The sequence below is a fragment of the Tympanuchus pallidicinctus genome, unplaced genomic scaffold (assembly GCF_026119805.1).
Source record: "Tympanuchus pallidicinctus isolate F22 unplaced genomic scaffold, pur_lepc_1.0 scaffold29, whole genome shotgun sequence".
NCBI classification, from domain to species: Eukaryota; Metazoa; Chordata; class Aves; order Galliformes; family Phasianidae; genus Tympanuchus; species Tympanuchus pallidicinctus.
In genome coordinates, this window is record NW_026294746.1 from 2,081,540 (window position 1) to 2,104,644 (window position 23,105).

At 42.4% G+C, this 23,105-nt stretch overlaps 1 protein-coding gene across 1 annotated transcript; it reads left to right on the forward strand.

Moving 5' to 3' along the window:
• Positions 1–6: 6 nt before the first annotated feature.
• Positions 7–22,199, forward strand: SSU72 (SSU72 homolog, RNA polymerase II CTD phosphatase). The gene is made up of 5 exons (XM_052691534.1): positions 7–172; positions 6,027–6,170; positions 18,969–19,108; positions 20,037–20,155; positions 21,178–22,199. The coding sequence occupies exons 1-5, from the start codon at positions 93–95 to the stop codon at positions 21,277–21,279; spliced, it is 585 nt and encodes a 194-aa protein (XP_052547494.1). The 5' UTR covers positions 7–92; the 3' UTR covers positions 21,280–22,199.
• The last annotated feature ends 906 nt before the right edge of the window (positions 22,200–23,105 follow it).

Consider the following 23,105-nt stretch of genomic DNA (forward strand, 5'->3'; position numbering starts at 1 on the left):
CGCGCCGCGGCCGCCATTTTGTACGAGCCGCCGGCGGGGCAGCGCAGGCTTGGGAGCCGCGGGGAACGAGCTGGGCTCTTCCCTGCGCCGCCATGCCTTCTTCGCCGCTCCGTGTGGCCGTGGTGTGCTCGAGCAACCAGAACCGCAGCATGGAGGCACACAATATCCTCAGGTAACCAGGCCCTGCACGAACGCCTCCTTCAGGCCGGGGGCGGCGAGGCCTGGCCTGTCGCCGGGCCCCGCCGTCGGCCTCCCGAGCCTTGTCGGCCGCCTTCAGTCGCGGGTTACCCCTCGGCACCGCATCAGGGCCTCCGATCGGGGCTTCGGGGCCTTCCTCAGGCTCTGGGGACAGCGAGGAGCGGCTGCGGCTTAAGGCCGTGCTGAGGGCCTGTGCCAGAGCCCTCTGGCCCACAGCCTGGGGACTCCGTTCTTGTTTGTGTCCTCTTTTCTCCGGCCCCTCCTCCAGGTGGGTTCGCTGGAGCAGTCCCAGCGATGGGGCCCGCACCTGCCAGCGGATCGTCGGACCCAGAGCTGCCAAACTTGAGCTGGTGCACAGACGGGCACGGAACAGCTTCTGTATCTCGTCATCGTGAAGCTTAATTGCATTCCCCCTCCCCCCATATGTATGAAGTCTGAAGCTACAGTAGATACTGAAAGGGAGTGTTTGCCCTGTGCAGGAAAACTGCATGAAGTATTTGATTCAGGATGTTGGACGTCTGAGTTTGTAAGAGTTTGTTTATTTAGCACGAAGAAGACTTTCAGGTTGGCTGAGTTCAAAAGGGGGCGATGGGAGGCAGAGATGACTGTTGGGCAGACCTGATCTGCCACAAGCTGTTTCTGAACCTTTCCTGTGCAACACAGGGACACGATTAAGGCCTTTTTTTTCTTTATTAAAGATATGTAAAGTTAGTATTCACATAAGGTGCCTTTTACTAGCACAGTCACTCAAGCAACGAAGTGTAAGTTATGTGGTACGTTTACAACCATGGAAGGAATAAATAATGGAAATACCTGGTCTGACAGCCATCTTACTGTGAGCATATGACGCTGTTAGTGTATGTGCTTGCATCATGTGTTACTTGAAGCAGTTCAGTGAAAACACAACATGACCAAAATGTGTTTTGATGAGTAATGGGGAACGGGTGGTGGTTTTTCTGTTGATAATCTTCTAACTGCATTGTCTGAATTGAATATTAACCAAAAGCTAAGTCCTCAAGGTGCAGGAGAGTTAATTTTTAATATTGAGCCTTTTTATTCCTCTCTGTTTTTACATAAAAAATGAGTCCCTTCCGTTGTGACTGATAATCTTGTGGCACATACTGCAGGGAAATGCTTTTTGGAAGCATCTTCTCCTTTAAGATTGTAATTAGGAAAAATAAAACGTCATTTTGTGGAGGCTCATGAGCAGTAACATCTCATGTAATTAGGATTAGCAAGAAAGGCATAAAGGGCAAAACAGCTGAACAGCTGATCTTGTTCTAAAGAAACAATTGGTCGTGCAGTGAGAACAGTCATTTGCCTTTAAACCTCAGAAGAAAAGTTTGCATTGGCTCCAACTCAATCTCTTGCATGTAAGGCAGTCTCTCAGTGCTGCTGTGTGTTGCACTGCACTTCTGAGAAAGCACGTGACTAAAAGAGGAAGAACAGTTGGGAAGAGTATTTAAAACAAAGGAGGTTTGTTATTGTAACTTCAAGGTAATTTGTGGAGGAATTGGGAAACTTGAAAGAACAGAAATACAGAAGAACCACAGGTGGCTGAAAACAAAGTCTGGAGTCCAGCCTTCAGTGTTGGCCCGTGGTCTCACAGCACTATCCTATGTGTTCTTTTTTATTAATATTTATGCTGGGTAATGTACCACAAAGAATATTTTTTGAGGTGTTCATCATGGTCGGTGAGTCTGACCTACATTGCTGCAGACATTTAGGATTCAGAACTAACTTCTCCAGTTCAGTGTGTTCATGAATTACGGTGTTTTCTTTCAGTCGCATTTTTGGGGTAGAAGTTACCTGAGTAATTGTCCTTATTCCAACATTCAATCTGTAGAGAAAAAACATCTGTATCAGTTGGCAAGGTGAGCTGTAAGGCCTGCCTAATGCTTACTAGAACTTGAACCTACCAGTTTGGCACTTGCTTTTACAGCAGAAACAATCTCAGAACTGTGTGCACGTCCTGCTGTTCTCTCATTGGGCTCAACGAAACAATATAATTAACCTTCATGCTTTGTACACCTCAGCAGTTTAACTTTGTGCTTTGTTCTTTTTTTAGCACCATTCCATATAATAAGAATTACTTTTTTTTTTTAATATAAACTTACTGTTCTGCTCAGCTGCAGTGGTTCATCCCAGAGGGTTTGCCATATCCCTGGCTTCTCAGATTGAATTTTGTGTTCATCCTTACTGCACTAAATACCTCTGTGCTATAGCTTGTACCTTTGAAAGGCAAATGTCTTTATGTATCTTTGTCACACTGAGTAATCCACCAGTTTCAGGGGTAACCTTGGTTCAGCCCAAGCTCCCATTTGCTTGGTGGTATTTCCTTTTATTTGTTTGTTTGGTTTTTTTAATACAGACCAGCTTTTAAACACTTTATTGTTCTAATCTTTCAGCAGGTGTCTTTAAAGTCAATACAGTTACCATCAGCACTGCTTAATGTTGAGACATTGAAACTGAGCTGAGAGGCAGAACAGTAAGGGCTATGCAGGGAGATGGAATCCTTCCCTAAAAGCTGTCAAACTGGATTTCAGTGTATAATCAATCCATGGTTCAGCTCTTACTCATCCTGGGAGTTTTGCTTTTACAGATATGACTTGTGCTTGACTCTTTTCCCCCACAGAATACACAGGCTTAGGCCATGATTCTCCTTCTAACTCTGAAGAGGAAGGTAGAAGGGTTACACTTAGCAGCAGGCCTTGTTAGGCAACTTCTGCATTTCCATTTGTGTATATTTGGTTGCACAGAGTTGGCCTTGAAAAAGAAATCATCGTTTCAGGCTCCTCAGCATATAGCAGGTGCTCTTACCAGAGCTTTGTGGTTGCAGGGCTTTATGGCACAGATATCCTGTCTCTGTCTCCATGCTTCAGTTTCTCTTTGTTATTCTGGCAGTGGAAGCTGGTAGGGTGTTTGTATGCACTTCAGTCCTCTTATTTTTTGGGAACTAAGTGCCCTAAGAACCTAAGGATATGAGTGTGAAATATCTCAGTAAACTCCTACAGGTTGCAACCCCAGCAGCCTGAACTTAAATTTCATGTTAGTGATGTGATTTATGGTTCAGCATTTTCCAAGTAGAAGAGCTTGAGTTACACCCTTGCAGTGCAGTGAAGGAGGTCAGTCATAACTCCTGCACTGAAACCTGTCAGCAGCCAAGTGCTGCCAAATGGGTATTGGAACTTGCGTCATTTAATTGAAGGAGTCTTGAATTGCCTCGTTAAATCCTTCAGAGGGAGGAAGTGCTTCAACACAGCACTTGAATTTGACAGCTTATCACTGATCAGTAAAGTAGGTGTTGCAGTACAGCGAGTTGTTGATGTTTTCAAGATTTTTGTCATCAAAATCAGTTAACAGTGCTTCCATTCCTGCTGTGTAATGGTGTGATTTTTATTTCTTTTAATTGCTTGAATGGCACAAGGTATTTTTCAAGTGATTTAGGAGGAGGACCCTTGCTAATTATTCTCCTTCTGGTAAAACTGAATAAAGTCATTATTTTTCACTTTTTTTTTCCTGGGTAGTTTTGCTACAGCAAAACCAACTGCTGTTTTGTAGAAGGTAATCATTGTTAAAAGGCCGAGCAACAGAAGAATAAAGACTTGATGATTCCCTAACCTAGATCTGTGCAGCTGCTCAACAAAAGCAGACTGTTGAGTAATGTGTGAGTGCAGGCAGCGTCATCGTCTTCCCCTCCCCTGTGTTGCAAGAAGAATGTTGAAACCTGCTCCAAATATGTCGTAACAGTCCACTGAATGCATAACTAATGTAAAAGCTGTGTGCTGGCAAGTGCCAGTGACGTAGCATGGAGTTATTCCAGGTGAGGTGTGCATTCCACCTCTCAGTGTTGAGCTTCGGATGCTTGAAGCCTCGATGAAGATTTGCTTTGATTGATAGGAGATGATGTGAGCTTCAGGAGCACTGCTGGCAGTTGGAGGTGAACTTCGTAATGTGTGTGACCAAAGTAGACCTATTTCAGAGCTTAATATTAAGGAAAAATTAGGAGGAAAGAAGACTGCAGATTTCCTAGTTGGTTTTTACACCCTTCTCTGTGTTTGGTGTCTGTTAATTCACTGAAATTCTAGGTGTGATCCTTGAAATGACAGAGGTTAAGCCATGGTCTTGACCTGGTTTAGAAGTCTAAAGCCAGAAGTTGCAGCCTTCTGGCCAGTAGTGACAGTGTTCTGCCATGTGATTTTCTCCGTTGGGCCGTATAGAACAACTCATCTCCATTATCCAAGAAAACAGATTGTAGTGCTGCTTAATGTTAACGTGGTTTGCTTAGGTGCATTTAGGCTAATTGGGGGAAAAACAACCCGACAAAACACAACACTATGGCATTACCTCCAAGACAGGCAGATTCCTGGCTCTTTCTGTTGAATTTTAGCTATTAAATATGTAGTTCTTCATAAGAATGGAATGAAGCTGTGCCTGGCTTAGCCAAGAGTTCTAGGTGCAAGCCAGCAAAATAGCTGTTCCACTTTGAAAGGTAATTACAGTGTGTTTCTCAGTCCACTTTAGAGATGCACCAGATACTGAAATGTTTGTAGGAAGCCAATTAAGGTATAATAGAGGTTTGGCAAAATAGAGAAGAACCATGGCTAAGTCAGCAGCTTTAGCAGAGTAGGTAAATATTTACCATTTGCTAATGTTTATTTCTTACTGCCCAAAATCGAGTAGAGTTCATGTGTTGCCAATCTAAAATATCTGAAAGCACACACAAAAATAAAAGGTGAAACGGTGTATGCATTAATTCTAAGAAAAAATACTGCAAAATGTGGCCACTGTTTGAGAAATGGTGTGCAAGTCTTGATTGTAACTGCAAGGAAATGCTTGTCTTGGGTCTCTGCCCCCAAGACTTTCCAATAACTAGAAAGAACTTGCTTAGGCAAGACTTGTGTGTTGGATCTCATGATGCAGATAACATCTGCTGGTAAAGTAGAACAATACTGTGTCTGGAAAAACAAACTTGCATTATAGAGTTAAGTAAGTAAATAACCACAAAGTTACCTTAGAAACCCTGCCTCCCTTTTTTTTTTTCTTTCACTGGTTATTGATTTGTTTTTGCTTTGAAGAACTGATGAATTTTTGCACTGATTCTGTGCTACAGTGGTGGAATGTGCTTGGATCCCTTTTCTCAGCTATAAAACCAATTAGCAGGGAGGAGGGAAAACCTCCATGGGTTGGGAGTTTATTTCCTGTACACTAAAGCAGTACACCTCAATCCCATGGGATTATCTTCCTCCATGTGTAGATGATGAAGTTCAGAAAGAGAATAAAAGAGGTGTTTGTTGGGGTAGGTGTGTCTGGAGATAACTGACTTCTATCAGCTGAATCACAAATCATTCCAAGGATGGTTGGTAGCAGAGCTGAGTGTAGCTGGCTTTGCTAAAGATCTTCAACTGTATGAAGGCTCTGTTCCTTCTGGCTGTAATCCTGTAGGAATGTCTGGGGTTTCTTTTAGTCACTGTTCATGGCCCTGTGTCTCTGTTTTAGTGCATGTTTTTTGAGGGGAGGAAAAGACACAAAAAAGCCTAGAAATTAATGAGTTGCTCCTATTAGCATTCTTTATTTTGGAGTAAGATAGGTTTTGGGTAACAGTTGTAGGTTAACTCAAGTTCTGTGCAAGTGATACTGAGATGGGATTTTTGTGTGTGCTGCTTCTCTTCAGGCCTCTGCCCACTTTTCTGCTGCGTTGTGAATCCAAGAACGTTGTAAACATAGTTGTAAATGTTGAAATATATTTGGACTATTGACTGTACTTCAGTGTTTAAAACTCATCCAGTCTAATTAATGCTTCCCTCCCCTCCCTCACTGTCTTTCAGCAAACGAGGATTCAGCGTCCGATCCTTTGGAACAGGAACTCACGTGAAACTGCCAGGACCAGCACCAGACAAACCAAATGTTTATGATTTCAAAACAACATATGATCAGATGTACAATGATCTGCTTAGGAAAGACAAAGAACTGTATCCCTATGGCATGGCCTTAAAAAAAAAAAAAAAAAATCCAATATGGTTCTCCTCAAAAGGTGTAGTTCATTATTTGGCATTATGCATCAGGAATATGTAGTTACTTAACTGACAAGCTTAGATGTTTTGAGTTGGTAGGAGGTTTTTTTGGAAGGGCCTCTAATGCTCCCTTCTAAATTGAGTTACAATGTACTCATTCAGAGCTCTTTTGTAGCACGTTAACATGTTTACCTCCTGGAGGAAAGCACACTCATCTGTCACAGGTTGTCCATTACTCCACAGCACTGTGGGTCGTGTTTCCCAGTGCAGGAACTGTTCCTGGTAACGGTCACGCCAAGAGCTGCTGCCTCAAGATTAAAATAGTGTTTAGTTCAAACTGACAGGTAAGGTTTACAATATACTTTCTGTGGGAGAGAAGATACTTGTCATTAAAGAACTCACTCTTCTCAACAAGAGCTACTTGATATGATCTATGCACCAAAGATTCCTACAGTATATTTTAAAGAATGGACATAGGAAAGCACAGTAACATACTTAATCCTGGGGAGCAGAGGAGATCAGGGTTATGCACACTACTTAGTTTGATTTTAAAACTTGTTGGTTTTTTTTTTATTATTATTATTTTTTACAAGAAGAAAGCCCATGTGATTACTTTGCACAATCAGGACACTTGTTCTAAGTACTCTTTTTTTTTTTTTTTCCTCTCTCAACAAAGGAGCTGTTTGGGGTTTTTTAAATTACTTTTTAAATATGAAAGAGGGAACTTACCATAGAGAAACTATCCACACACTGAATTTCTGCTGGAGAAATAGAACCTTCAGAAATGCCTGTTAAAAAAGGTTGAGCTGTTTGGTAAAGCTGTACAGCACAGTGAGTACTGTTTATACCTTGGAATATCTTTCTCCATAGTGCTCCACACAGATTATGTCCATTGCAGGGAATATTGCTTCTCTAATACTTAGTGGCTCTTTTTTCAAGAAATACTTTCTTAAATGTCTTTTTTTTCCCAAGTAACAGGAATAATAATCATTTTCAAATGCAGGACATAGTCTCAATGCATCATGTGTATAATATGCATTTTTTGTATCCCTCTGCTGATACAAGGGAAATCTTGCAAACGCATCTTACAGAGGTATGCCACATCTTGATTAAAAATGAGTTGTTTCAAAAGAAAAGTACCTGAATTGAGCCATAATTTTTCTCAGCACCTCCTTGCATTCTTTGCTGCTGCTGCACTGAATGTCTGAATATGGCACTGCTGTAAGAAAACCAGTCTGGTCTCTATTCAGCATATTTTGGAGCTGCCACATTTGTTTGGCTCTGTGCTGGAGATGATTGCTGTGCTCCCCAGCCTTACATTTAAAACTTTTCTGAAGAGAAAAGGAAGCAAGTTTAAACAACAACCATTGAAAGAGGGCATAAACAATTCCCTCTGTATCTTTGCACGTTTCTCAGATGCTGTAATATGAAGCTTTTAGAACAAAGGCAGTCAGTGCAGGAAGCACATGCACTTCCAAAAGTGGGTTTTGAGGGGGTAAAGACTTCCACAATAACCCAGACCAGGCACATTCTTGTCGTAGAGCTGTGGAGTAGTTTTTTTGTGAAAGTATCATATGGATTCTCAGTTAAAGTAGATTTTTGTTCTCACTGGATCATAGGGCTGAGAGGCATGCACACATAGGCTGCGGTAGGTGGGGAGGGCCTGCCCTTCTGAAGGGCTTGGGGCGTAATTGATACGGGAAGACTAATGTGTCGTTCCTAGAGCTTAGTTCACCCTGTTCCCCAACCTGCCATGTGTTTTGAAATGCTATGTCTCTGCCAGCTTGTTCCCATATTCCCATAATGGGGCACGAATTTGTGTGTTGCCTCATCTGGGAGTGATTTCCTTCCTCCAGTTCTGTAGGCCAGCAGGGATCCAAAGCATTAAGGACACCAGATGCTCAGTGAAATTGTGGCTGCAAGGGAACTTGGCACGTTGGCCAGACAAGGAAATGGCCCCTTGTTTCAGAAGGCTCTGATCTCAACCAGGAATGAGCTTCTGCAGTGCTGGACATCAGTCAGAGGAAGGTTTAAAAAGAACAAAAGTAAGAATGGATAAGAGTGAATAAAGATCACTGGAACTCTTACTAGTCACTTGGGGAAAGGAGGGAGAGCAGAACTCTCAAAAACACACTGTAGAGAGTAAAAGCACTGAGTCAAACCTGGAGCACAAGCTTGCATACCTAGAAGGCAAGGCACGTGCTGAGTTCAGAAGCGTGGGGATGAGGGATTAATGGAGCCAGGCATACGTGTTCGGTTGAGTAGGTGGTTGATTTATATATAGATAGAATGGAAGCAGGCCAGAACATTTTAAGATGTGGCAGTTGAACCTTACGGTTAAAGTAAGCGTTCCGTTCTACCGTTGCATTTTTAGAACATTGGTTTTAAACTTCCTGTACCCCAGGAAGGGGGGGCTGCAGCAGAGCTGTGCAGAGCTGTTCTGAGTAGTTTTTGAATGCTTAATACTCTTCATTTTGGGAAAAGAGTGAAGGGTTCTGCTGCTGATCGGTAGGAGATACCGTTGTCTGGGGTACATGCGTTGGTTTATGCGTGGGTAGTGTTGTGCTGCCTTGTATTTGCTTGTGTAACTGGACATCTCAGATAGGCCAGTGTGATTACTTGCCATTACAGCTCTGTGAAGGGATTTTAGAACTTATAGTTGTGATGGTGACTAGAAAGACAAAAGGAAAATGGAGGAAAATTGATGAGCTTTGCCATCAAGGGGAAGCAAGAGGATGAAACTTTCCAAAAGCCAAAATAAACATGCAACAGCAATTGCTTTTATGCCCAGGGGTAGGAACCATTCAAATGGGAACTTGATCAAAATTTGGCAGCAGTAGCTCCTGGGGCCTTTATTAGTGTTAACTAACTCCATGATTGACTGTTTTTTTTTCCTTTTTCTAAGTACTAAGAAGAAATGCAATTATTTCCTAATATATACCTATTTTAATATTGTTAGGATTTCTAGGCAGCTTGCATGATGTGACCTGTTCCTCTTTCCCATTTTTTTCTAATGTCCTCTTTTAATTTAACCAACTTCCTGACTGTAGATAGAATTCCAGTTCTCTCCATTGTAATGCAATACCGAATCAGGAGGGGATTTAAAAAAAGAAAGAACAACAACAACAAACAGCAAACCAAACACATACTTGGAAAAAATGTTGGGAATCAAGCACAAAAGCTGGTTTGGTGCCTCTCAGTCAAAGAGATAGGATTCTTTTCTGACCCAAAAATTCAAAACTGTTAGTATTACAGGTGAATGGGATGTAGATTTTTCTCTTTGAACTCTATGATCGGGGTGGCCATACAGTATTTCTTGTGCTATTGCTGAGTTTTCTTTGGTTTATAGTAGCCTTCCCATTCATAACAAGTGGAAACAGTTTCTCTTGTCATATGCAAACTGCTTTGCCAGCAAATATTCGTAGCACTGTAGACTCCACTTAGCGACCCTTAACCCTGCTTTATCCTGCAGTCTTCTGCCTGCTTTGCTCTTTGCTGTCTCAGCTGTTAAGGTGCATTGTAGAAGAACATCAGTGGAGGAGAATGTGGGGGCTCTGAAGCAAGCAGAGGCAATTCCAGAACTGGGGAAAAATCAGAAAAAAATCTGAAGCAGGTTCAAGTATGCATGAGATTTTCACAGGGAGCAACTGAAGAAAACTGGAATCTCTGTTTCCTGCTGGACTGTGAGGAATACCAGTGGAATTGTATTACTGAACTAATTGGTGCTGCTCTGGAACTGTACAGGTGTAGGATTCTGTGCCTTTCCCAAAACGTTCAGTTCTCCAGTGCCTGTGGAGAGAAATAAGCACAGTGGCAGAGGGCTGTGTCCAGCTGAGAAGAGAGCATCCAGGAGTGGTGAGGATATAGCAAGGAACCATTTTTCTCTCTGCAGAGAGGTAATGAAGGGCAGTGCTTTAAAACTGCAGTCATAGTGAGATGTTGCTGTATGAGGCATCTCTGGCAAAAAAAACAAATCTGCATTCCTCTCTTGGAGTCGAGTGTAGTGAAATCCAGTACTGGAAGCCAGATTTTTGGGAAGGCTTTCTCTGTACTCCCTTCATAGCAGTATGGAAGAAGGCAGTAAGTTTCTCGTGCAGATGATTGCAGCTCTATTGAAAGTTATTTGGCCTCAGTCACAACTGCTGAGCTCAGTGTTGTATCCTGCATGCATAGTGTGGGTGCGTTGCTGGGGGCTGTTCAGAGCAAGGAGTAAATTGCTGAGTGGTCCAGGTTCATAGCACCTTACAGATAAATGGGCTGTGTTTCTCTGTTCAGCCTACTTCAGTTGAGAAGTAAAATTGAAAAATAGTGTCTTAAGATACCTGATGAACGAAGGATCTGTAAGTATGTACTGGCCCAGGATTACATTGCCACCTTTTCTGAGTCAGTTGCAGTCAGTAGGTCTGTTCCAGCCTTGGCCTTAGTCCTTTAGAATACTCAACTTGTATAGCCAGGTTGTAGAGAATTCTTGCTCTTGAAATGATCAGTTTGCTCCAATGCATCTTAATGCTGGAGTAAGCTGGTATGGAGAAGCTAGTTAGTAAGGAGCAGCTTCATTCTACTTTCCTAGCCTGGTAAGTAAGAGAACAGCTGTTAGACTTGTGATAAAGTTTATTGAAAACATAAAGCAGATTTTTTTTCTGCACTGCAAATCAATCTGGACTTTTATTTTCTGGGGCTTCAGTATCACAGGATACCTTGAATCTCACTGCTTGGCTGTGTTTTCCCAATTGATACTTTTCTACCCTTTCCAGTGTACATCTGTGGCTTTGACTAATTCAGATTCACGTAGTTTAAACCCACTCTTCCTGGAGTAACTTGTCCTGTCTCATCTTCAGTCACTTTTTTACCATTGGTCTAGATAGATGATCGTAGTGATTTTTCCCACCTTTATGATTCCGTGACCTTTTTCTGACATTAGATAACCATTTTCCTCTTTTATTCAACTCCTTCTCTGAAGAGGCTGACAATTGCATTACAGTTAATTGGCTGTTTTTCTGCAGTTACTTTGTATTATTTTTCCTGCTTGGTTCCTCTCTGAACTGCTCAAACTACTCAAGAGCTCCTTTGGAAGTCTGGGAAACCTGTATGTTCTTATTCATTTTGGCTGATGGATGTCTATTTGACTGCTTGATAAAGAAGTGATGGAATTAGTTAATTACTGTGTTATTTGATTTGTTTTCCTCTTTCAGTTTGTTAAGCATCATAGAGCCCAACCTTGTTCTCTCAGTCAGGAGACTCACACAGCCTTGTCTGCAGGACAGCCTCTACTGGAAGAAATAGGAGGCAAACTTGTGGTTCTTAGGCAGTGCCAAGTAGCCAGTGCACTTGAGGTTGATGCTCTTTCATACCTGCAGTGGTTTGATATCCCCCTTGCGCCCTGAAAACCAAGCATGGTCTTGGTTTTGAACCCTGTAAATAATTGTGCAATTTACATGATACGTGGGTATAAAATAGAGGATGTCCCAGGAAGTTCTGAATTTATTTGTGTTGTAATAGAGCTCGAATTAATGTCTGCTTTTTCAAGAAATAGGTGATATAGGAAATAGATGATTATAGTGTAGCAGTACCAGAAATAAGATCCTTTTTCTTTGAAATGAGGTCATATCACTTTGTTTCTTGGTTTTCTTATTAACAAAGCAACTGGAACCAGATTGTAGCTGCTATAGGAAGTTTGCAGTGAAAACAAAAGGTGCAGCACAGAGTGGGGAAGGCAGCAGTGATTTTTTTTTCTTGTACAGTATTTCATCAGAATCAGTTTCAGGTCTTGCTACTGGAGTTATCACTTACTGAAAGGATCTGGGACTTTACTCAGTAAATTTTGGTTCTCTTTTATTTTTAACATGTCTGTAACTAAGTTGTTTTTGCCAGCCATGCTGTTTATGCTTCATCATGAAGTAGTGAAGAAACATGGTACTGGTACCCAAATATTCATGGACTGAGATGGTGGCTGTGCTGGTATTGATGGGGGAGAGCTGCTGGAAGAGAAGTTACAAATGTTTTCCTCTAAAACATTTGCCAGCTTTATTTTGAATACCGTTTATTCATTGCAGAAAGTCTTGCCACTTGAAACTCTAGAACGCATAACAATTAAGCAATAATTGATGATATTTCTGGATCAGTGAACCTACCTAATATATGGAGAATTTATGTTGGACCACTTTCCTGGAGGCTGTACAAAGCCACCGTGTGTTGCTTAGTGGGGAAAGAAAGCACAGCATGGACACGCAGGAGGACTAGTGAGCTCTGCAGAGCATCTGCGTCGCGCTCGGGGAGGCCGTGTAGCTCACTCTTGAGGATTCCTTATTTCGAGAGTAACTTACTCGAATGCCACTCCAGGTAAGCTCTTCATGCATGTGTTTCTCTTTTGTTTTCATTTGTTTTTCTTTCTGAATTTGGATCTGGTGAGCACTTGTCAGCTGCTGTTCTGAACTGGCATTCCAGGGGTCAGCGGAGCAGCTGCTGGATCCCTGTGTGACTGAAACCACTGCAGACTTCTCCTGAATGCAGTGCAATGTAAGGCTCATTTTCTTTCTTACACATCTTTCAAAGTACCTTGGTACACTTAGTGAACTGGAGGGTAAGGATGAGGATGCAGTGTTTAAACTGGATTTGAACAATCTGCTGAGAGGTGTTTTTGTGAGTCTATACACTTCTGACCATAAGCTGAGTTCCAATCCTTTTTTCTTCACAGAGGATCTTCAGATGAGAACACTTTGCATAAAATCTCAGGCATTTCAAAGGAAGCCATTTTTGGTATTTCCTAGCTCAGCTTGTGAAGAGACTGCTGTTAATTTTGGTTCCATCCACATTAAAAAAGGAAATATACGAAATTTATTAAAAATGTAAACAACAAATTTCCTCTACCTTTAAAGTTCCAGGGCATGATAGAAGCTACAGACACCTTTGTAGCTAAAGGTGCAGACTTCTTTGAGCATTTTGCCTTGCAGAGTGCTCTGCTAAAATTAGTGTGTGCAGTTAAGCACATCCCTCTGTACTTCAGTATCCTGCTTGTATCAGTGTGCTCAAACGCTTGCTGCAGAACTCATCCTGCATATCTTGCTCAGCATACTGTTCTTAAAAGTAGTCCTGCTGTCTTTATCAGTTGTGTCTTGGCTTTCCCAAATACATGAAATATATGAGATAGCTTAATTTATGTACATTTGGTAATGCTTTTGTTTTATCTGGTGTAAATTCCAGCTCTTCACTCTATTTAGCCAAAAATAAACGTTGAATTATACTGCACAAAGCAGTACAGCCGTGTAAATCAATCTGAGAAACGTCGCTGCAGGCCCTGCTTCTCTCAGGTGTTCACCAGAACGACTCATTTCTCTCACAAACCTTGTCTGTGCAGGTATTTCCAAGGGTTTTCCCCCTGCATCCGCCTGCTCCTCTCATGACACTTGCTGCTCATCTTTTGGAGCCTGGCATTAGTTTCTAAACCTGAGGAGCATCCAAAAGCAATCTGTGTTACTTAAGCACCCTCTTCTGTTTTCCCCCTGCTTGCCTCCTGGTCTTGATTTTGGCTTCTTTATCCCTTTGTTCCACATCCGCGTCACCTCGTGGCTCTGTCAGTAGTTGGAGGTACCTTGCTGAGATGACAGACCATTTTTTTAGGTTCTAGCAATTGAAATCAAACTCCACTTGGAATGCTGGTTGGATGCTGTGCATAATCAGGTGTTTGACTGTGCCATCAAGCAGGCCACATCTTTGAAGTCAGGTCTGCCTTTGATATTCTTGTTCTGATAGTCCCTTCGCGATGTCTGTCATAGCTCTCCTTCACACTTGGGATTTTATCCTTCCTTTCTTTTTCCCCTTTGAAAGCTAGTTTCAACCTCAGATACAGTTTCATCTGTTCAGAGCTGGTAAGTTGCTGTCTGGTACTCCAGGCCAAAGTAAGGTCTTAGTTCTCCCAGAGATGTGTGGGCACATAGCCCTCAGCTTCAGGACTCAGCCAGACTTGAGGAAAGCAGCATGGCCAGCACGTTGTTATTGGGCTTGGTGCTAGTGGTTACAGACCAGCTGCTGTGAGCTTGCTCAGAGGGATTTTATCTGTGCAACTTAGAAATGTTGACCTTTGAAATGTCACTTGCTTTTCATTGCTTACTCATTTCTCTGCAAGTTGTTAATGTGGGCACAAACATTATCAGAAATATTTAACCCAAATCAGAATTTGTTTCAGTTTTTGGACTGTGCGTTGCACAATACCACTAAAGGCTTATGAGCACACTCTCATCTGTACTAAAAATGCTGTTTCCTTGCCAAATGAAAGGCAGTGCATGTTCCAGATACAGAATGTAGACAGTTCTTGCAGCGATAATCGCTGCTGCCTGGAAAGCAGAAATGGTTGTGCAGGTGCTCTTTTGTTCCCCGTGAAAGAAAGTGATTTTGCAGGTGGAAGAAGGTTGGGTAGTCGTTCCCTCTGCAAGCACTTTGCCAAGCAGGGTGAACCATAATGCTCCACCTTCTTAACACAGATTTTAATAAATAAGTTGATATGGGAAAGACCTGCAACTGCCATTCAAGCTAGTGTTTGAGACTTCTGCTCCACTGCTATTCTTCTTCCTGAAGAATTGCAGTTTTTGAGTATGATGACAGCTGCACGAAAGTGAATAATCGACATGTCAGATTTGTTGGAAGATGCAGAAGCTTTGGCTGTCAGCCATTACTTCAGAGAGAGTTTTTCCTGAGAAGTGTGTGTACGTTTTATGAAATGGAATTTACCTGGTTATGTTTAATAGTTGGGTCTGTTTTGGGTGACTGATTACGCACTCCAAAATTTTCAGGTTATGCTACTGATGGGCTGCTTTATCAGCTTCTTCTAGAAGTTAACAGTGAAACTTATTGATACGTCAGTCATCAATGGGTTGTGTTTTGTTTTTATCCAAAGATTTTTTACTTTAGGCACTGTGTTGGCTTTCTCTTCTAAGTCATCTGCTAGATGTCTTGATACGACCTTGTTGGCTGCCCTCACACCAAGGGGAAGAAGGGGATGTTTCAGATCATGTTTGTTTTTTTTTAAATGGAGAATTTAAACAAGGTAGCTTAGGCAGCAAGTGCACTGGGTTCTTTTTCACTGACTGTCAAGGAAGACTTTCCTCAGTGAACTGGGATGTAGACATTCACTTGGAACCTTCAAAACATGCATGGTTGGATTCCTCTGAACTTCCTTTTAAGGTATGGAAAATACTTCTGAAAATGCATTGTTCACGTGCAATGAATGCCACTACAAAATTCAGCCCTGTTCAGCAACAGTGGTGAGTAACTTAAGTCTTAAAACTCAGCATCATGTCTTGAAACATCTTAGTGTAAAGAAATAGGCATTAAATTTTGTTTTGCTGTTTGCATTTCTTACGTGGTGCTGCTTGGTATGCAGGTGATATTTTACAGAGTTCTGAGATAGACATTGCTTATAAACATGCGAGTTAGGTGGGCTGAGATGGTGATCATTCCTGTCTGTCCTTCTCTGAATGTCAGGCTATGAGGCTGAGCTATTGAAACTTCCCTGCTGAGTTAATGGAGCATTCTTATTCCAGCTGGACGCTGAGCTCCACGGAGCAACAGCTTAATGGCTGTATCCACCTTTGCTTTAGTCCTTCCTGTTTTTCTGAATTTCTCAATTGAAATACTGGGGCTTTGTTTTACCTCAAAACTGAGTTGTTAAGTAGGAGGCTTCATCATCATAGATTCTGGGGGGAAAAAAATCCAGTAATATTTAGGCTCTTCAAGGCTGGTAGCTACTCTTAATTCTTAGTGCTCTGAGAAAAGCAACAGCAGTCTTGCACTGTGGCAGACACTGCACGTGTCTTCTGTTGCATAGTGTACCTCTTTCAGCCTTTGATCTTGGGATTTATCTAAGCCTCCTGTTCTTTTCTTTGATAATCTGTTGCTTTTTTTGTCGACCTCAAGTAGGAGCTATCTAAACGTAACCCATGATCATTTCTGTGCAGTCTAGTTGCTTTCTGTACCCTGTATTTTGCGATGTTTTGTGCTCTAACAAAAGTATCTGCTTTTATTTAATGCAAATAAAACGCATTTTTTGCATAACATTCTATAAGCTTGTTTGGTGGTTTAAAAAAAGCTCAATTTACAGCCAGTACTTCCTTGCAATCTTGTCTTACTTCTGAGGTTTGTTTCCTCTTAGTGTCCTCTTGTGGTTTTACTTGGGAGGTGTAGTTGACATAAAACACCGATGGCTGGAAGTGATGGGAGTTTGGACACAGGGTTAGGTGTGGCATGTGGATGGCTCTTCATATTTAGGAAGGGAAGGAATTTCTTGCTTATGAGAAGTCAGATCTGATGCGTTAGGTTATTTTAGTGCAGATGATGTACTGCTCTCTCAGGTGCTGACAGTCCACTTTGATGTATCAGGGGGATTAATCTCAGTATGTAGTTCTTAAGGGAATATACCATCTCTTATTCAGGAACAACTCTTTTTTTCAAGTACTGCCTACCCTTCAGAGAAAGTCTGTGTTCTGCTGTTTGGTGTGAAGAAGAGAATGCCTTGACTCCCTTTGGTTCTTCATGGATAGACAAAAATTTCTGAAAACAATCTTATTTTCTCCCCAAAAATAGTTAGCTTCCAAAATGGAGCTTGGAATAACTTGCTACCAAAGATGGCTGCACAGAGGAATCAGTGTTGTTGTTCACATGCAGAGATGGGGAGATAACACTGATGTTTGAATCACCGTGAACGAGACATAATGTGCTGACGTTTGCCTGAGCTCATGACAAGAATGAAGCTGGGTTATGATTGTGCATTGAAAACAGTCAGATCAGGTCCTCCTGCCTGCTGAAATGATGCTGTGCTGTTAGTTGGGTTTTTTTTTTCCTTCTTTTTCTGGTGAAAACAGGCTTCAGACCACCAAAAATGAAAGTGTCATCAACCTTAACTGCTTATTTCAATCTCCTTATATAGGCAGCTGAACCCTTTTGGGGGGACAAGTAGCTGTAAGTTGGCAGTGGAAAACTCGACTGTGTGAAGCAGAAAGCTTGGCTGTGTGGGTTTTCTGGATATGCGTAATTCTGTCTCCATGCTCAGGAAAGCTGGGGGACAGATGCCAGCAAAATCTTATCCTAGAAATGGAGGAAAAAAAAAAAAAAAAGAGAACTGAGATAAGTGTGTAGGATGTTGTGGGGTTTTGGTTTTTTTCCCCCTCCAATGACATGATGTAGAAATTAGGATTAGAGAACCCAGGAAGGGTGCACAGTCAAACTGTGGGCAGAGCGATGCAGCCAGATGTTGGCAAGTATCCTGAAAATGGCTGTTACAGTTCATTTTCATGCTTTGTACATAACCAGGCATCTCTAATAGTTGCACTGATGGGGTTTTTTTCCAAGCATAACAGACCCAAGGAGACTTACAGAGGTGCTGTGAGGAAGCTGTGGGTGCTGGTGTACAAGGGCTGTTTGATTTAGCTTGCGGCTATGGAGCACAATTCCTTAGTTATACAGGATGAAGTCTTTTGGGAAACAAGAAGGGCAGAAGGCTTGGGAGTGACCTGAAGAAAGGAAATGCAGCAGAAGTTGGTTCCCTGATAGAGAATTGACGATATGTATTTGTGAGAAAGCGTCATTGAATTTGTAATTCAAAGCAGATTTTTTTCTTCAGTCAAGTAGTTAGTGGGATGCTGTAGATACAGAAGAGCTGAGCATTTTTTCCATATAAAGCAGTCTCTTACATGGGTACGAGGATGACTTCAATTTTTAGTACTGTTCAAAAACTTGAGAGGATTTAGTGCTTTTGGAGGCTGTTTGTTTGAAAGCTGTTGAAGAACATCCTGAAGTGTGCAACTTAGCAGCTATGGATCTGGCTGCCTTGGGCACTAGGACTTGAGGGCGGCTGCAGGAAGGTGAACAGTGTGTAGTCTCTTGCTGCAAAAGATCAGGAGTGATTTCTGAGGGAGAGGTGAGGGGATGGGGGAAGATGCCTATTAAGTATGCAACCTTTTAAAAGGAAAATAAACCAAGATAATCTCTTGCATACATACTAGTAATGATGGATATATTATATATATATTTCTGCAGAATCCTTCTGTTATCTCAAGAAATCATAAACTGTTATCCTTAATGCTGTTTTAATTTAGAAATGTGTGCTTGGATGGCTGGAAATATCTGGTGCTTCAAAGCAAGGAAGAGATGCATCAGTTTCCAGATTTCTTTAGTTCAGACCTTCCTTGGTATTTATAATGGACCCGTAACATTTTGTCTTTGAAGAGTTTCAATGAACTGAGCAGATGTGTGACAGTCAGCTCTGGTGTGCCCCAAATGAAACTGCATAACCCAGAGAGCTGAGAAGGTGGGGATGCTGTGTGTGGGGATTAGTGCATGCTGTCTGAAGGAGGAGTGTGGAGTGTCTTCAGCCCCAAGGCTGTGGTGCTGTGGGCCGTGACTCAAGCGATTGCAGGACATTCCATTAACAAATGAGTCAGTCTGTGCTCTAAGCATTATGCAGGTAAGAGCAGTTGCCCAAGGAAAGGAGTCCCGAAGAACAAAGATCTAATGAGGGCCTCTTAAAGCTGCCTTTACTGTTGCACAAAGGACACCGACAGTGGCCTAAACCCAGTGGCTGTGTGAATTATCCTTGCTGTTGCACCTTTAGGAATCTGTTTAGTGGTCATTAATCTTAGTACTTGTAATCAAGGGGGGGGGGGAAAGAAGTATTTTAAAGATACCGTGCTTTTTAACTTGTATTCATCATTTGCTCAGAAACGTGACTTTTCTTAAAGTAAAGGTACTTAACTCAAGCAACTTCAGATACACACAGAATGGGATTTTACATATGTTGGACAGAAATAAGAGAATCAAGCCACGACCGGAGAGGTTCCAGAACTGCAAAGACGTTTTTGATTTGATCCTAACGTGTGAAGAAAGAGTCTATGATCAAGTAGTAGAAGGTAAGGACCCTGAGCTGATAAACGGGGTTAACTTTGAGTGCTTGTCTCCCTTGAACCCCTGCCAGCATCCTTCACAAGCCTGGGAACATCTGCTTTGCTGGAGCACCAGCATGGAGAAATGCTCACATGGATGGCATGTGCCAGGGAAGCGGCAACTGGAAGTGCTGGATGCAGACTGGAGCTTGGGGTGCCTTTTACATTCGAAGGCCACCCAACTACATCCCTATTGTACACGCAGTGACTGCTGCCTGTCTCCTCAGTCCTTGTTGATCATGTTGCAATGAGTGTAGAGCGCCCAACATTTGTGCTGCTGCAAGCTGAGCAATTTAGTGTCCTGAGTGCTTCAATGTAGCGTTTGAGAGGGATTGGTGAGTTACATGGGAAGTGCCTTAAGTTACATGGGATTGTAGGGGTGGATCTCCAGCTAAGATCAGCGTCTCCAATGGAAAGCAGCTGTTCTATGGCAGTGCTCTGAGGTAGGAGCATAGGTGAAGAGCAACCGCTCGCCAACCTCTCATGTTACGATAATGCTCTTTGTAACTGACCAGTGGCAGGAAGAAATCTAAAGAGCCATTTGGAAGCGCCTGATACGCAAAGGCGGCTCTTCAAAATGGCGGCTCTTCAAAATGGCAGCATCTCAAAATGGCGGCTCTTCAAAATGGCGGCACCTCAAAATGGCAGCCTCAGCAGGCACTGCTGAGCTGCACAGGGTTAGGAGAGAAACTGGGAACTTGAACTGTCAGGAGCCTTCCACAATCTGAATTCTTTGATTTCCCAAATCTGCCTCTTTTGAAATAAGACCGTGTTTGTTGTTTGTTTTTTTTCCTATCTAAAAAAAGCTAAATAAACCATTTTCTTATGAATACTGTGTAAAGCTCGATTTCATTCCACCCAACATTTTGCTGTTGTGTGTTTTGTTTTCAACTAGACTTAAATTCCAGAGAGCAAGAGACATGTCAGCCAGTGCATGTGATCAATGTGGACATTCAGGATAACCATGAGGAGGCAACGCTGGGTGCCTTCCTTATCTGTGAGCTCTGCCAGTGTGTAAGTAGAGAGGGCTCGTTGCCTTGGGTTCGTGTGACCCGACTGACTGCACAGGGGTCGGGGGTTGTATTCCTTAAAAGTGATGCAAATGGCAGAAATGAAGTGAAATTTATGTCAAGAGACCTAACTTAGCAAATCATTGCAGTTATTTTTGGAGCTGTTGGGCAAGCAGATGAATTGCGATGGAGCTGATGATTTGTGAAGTGAACAGTGCGTTTGTTCAAGACCAGTGTTAGCTGCCACAAAAAGCAGCATCTCAGAGCACTGGACTCGTTGGGCCCATGTTCACAACATTTGTTCATGGCTAAAATGTCTGTTTCTGAGACAGTTGTAACATGTGGGATTTAAACAGCAGAGCTGCGTTCTGAATCACTGTGTGCTTGAAAAGCATCCTGTGTAGGTGTATTTCATAGTGCCACCCTGTTGTGTGTATGATGTGGAAAACCTGGTGCCTCCTGTCTTCCACCTTCGATGTTCTTGGCCCTGCCTGTTGGAAGAAGGCTGGAAACAGTTGATGCAACTATCAAGAGAACAAAGGCTCTGTTTCACAACATGCAAGCCTGGTTACCTATTCTGGTGTGGCAACACATATATATATATTTTTTTACTCCTGCCTCTGTGATCTATTCTGGTCTCAAATACTTGCATCCTTTCCAGATCCAAAAATCCTAAGAGAATCCAAGGGACTTGAAATTTTAGCCATCTGTTCAGAGTGCTTGTAGCTGTTGTGAAGCTTCCATTTGTTACCCAGTGAGGATGGATGTTGCCTACTCAACAAAGGGCTCCTTCAGTGCCAGCTCAGTGGGTTGCAGAAGGAAGGTTGTGCAGATGAACACGATGCAGAGCACGTGTGGGTTTGGGAATGTTGGGAATCTCATTAAAGCACCCAGTGCTGCACAGTTGGGTGCTGCATGCTGATTTAGGTTTCACAGTGAGCCAAAAACGTCGAGTCGTTACCATTCTCTTAACTGCATTGTATCCTTGGAGCCTGGTTAATTAGTGTTCTTTTTTTTCTCATTTAGATACAGCACACAGAAGACATGGAAAATGAAATAGATGAGCTGTTACAGGAATTTGAAGAGAAAAGTGGAAGGACTTTTCTTCATACTGTCTGCTTTTATTAAAGCACATCTGTCTCCTAGGCCTTAATACAGATGAGAGAAGCATGTGTTTAAAGTTCTGATTATACTGTATTTTCCTGGAAAATGAATATTGATTTGTTTTGTTTTGTTCAAGACTCCTCTTCAGTGGTTGTTTTGGTTTCAGGTATTCTGTCACAGGCAGGCAGAGATACCAGTTGAATTGTACATATGCAAAGTATGCACAAAGGCCACCTATTTAAAAATGAAAATCAAGATTTCCTTTAAATCCTACTTCAATTGTTACGAGTAGGCTTTTAATTATAAAGAGAGTATTTCTTGAATATAAGTTTATAATGTATTTTTCCAGCTTAAAAGTTTATTTTATTTCAGTTGTGCTTTCTTTTTTTTTTTATTATTTTAATGTGACAGAATGGCTGAACTATGTGAAGATATGAATGGAGCGATGACAAATGAGTTATCTGTATATTATTAGATATAAGATTGGAAGCATCCAATAAAAATGAAAAACCTGCAAGTCTGTCTGTTTCTGAAATAGAAGCCAGGCAAGCTGTGAGTGCTCTGCAAGGTCTGGACGGGAGCTGGAAGAGCTGCTCTGGCCCTGGCTTGGAGGCACTGGTGTTTGGGCACATTCCCTTGGTGGTTGATCCTGTGTTGAACCCAACCCAACTGCTTTCTCCACGTGAATTTGGGCACCTCCACTAAATCTTTTTCGGGTCTTCATTGCTTTTGAATGACTGTATGTGAGACTGAAATATAAGGGTGGAACTGTAGCTGTCAGGGCCCAACTGTATATATGTCTTCTATAAGGAGGAAGGGGAGAAACTGCAAACTCCGCTGTTAATAGAAATGGTTTGAAGCTTTGTTAACTGAAATGTCTTTGAATGGAAATATTCTCTGCACATACAGCAATAATAAACGTGTTTGTCACAGCCTGCAATCCAGATGCTGACTATGTACATGTGAGCAGAGCAAAAGCTCTTTGTGCAAACCGGTAGGAATTAAAAGCACCAGCTTAAAAGTGAAGACAGACCAAATTATAGACGTTTCCAATGCGAGTGGTAAATCGCTGTTGCTTAAAGGCAAGAGGAGATCTTAAAAGCTGTTTTGTTAAAGGAAGCCGTGAAGGATTTGGAGCAAGTGAAGTCTGTGTGCTCTTTAGTGCTTTGAGAAGTGGAGACAACTTAAATGTGCCAGAAGTGAAGTGGCATGAAATGGAGCTTGGGCTCCTGGCTTCACGCCTGCCTTCTCACTGCCCTCTGGCAGCTCAAGGGAAGGCTCAGTGCTTTGGAAAGATGCTGATTTCCCTGTGCCTGAAGCCAATGCTGGGGGTTGGCTCTGATTTTTAGGGTGATGCTGCTCTTTGAAGTTGCTCGTCTCAAAGTCAGTTGATCCCAAAGGGATCCTGGGCATCCCTGCCCATTCCTTTCAGCCACCCTATGAGAAAGCCACAACCTGCTGGCTCACTCAGCGTTCTGGCCAGTGCCCAAATGGGTCAGAGCATCGTGCACGGGGTGCAGGAATGTTTTGTATCCCTCAAACACTTGCGCTGCTTTTCTTAGCTATGAAAAAAGAAAGAGGAAAAATCCTGCAGAAAATGAATGAAGAGAGCAGAATGCTTTGGGATGGGGAGTTGAAGCAGCAGCTCCCATACAGTTTGCAGGGTGGGTTTGTATGGGTTTGTCCTGTGCTGGTTTGTTTCAGGAGGCTCTGAGAAGGATTTCATTCAGCCTCCTCTGCTTTTCTGCTCCGTTGTCTGATGCCACAGCTTGTTGCCATGGGGATCCATACAGCCCGGGGAGGAGAAGGGTTCTGTAGGGACTGAACTGCTTCAGTTGATCCCTTTAAAG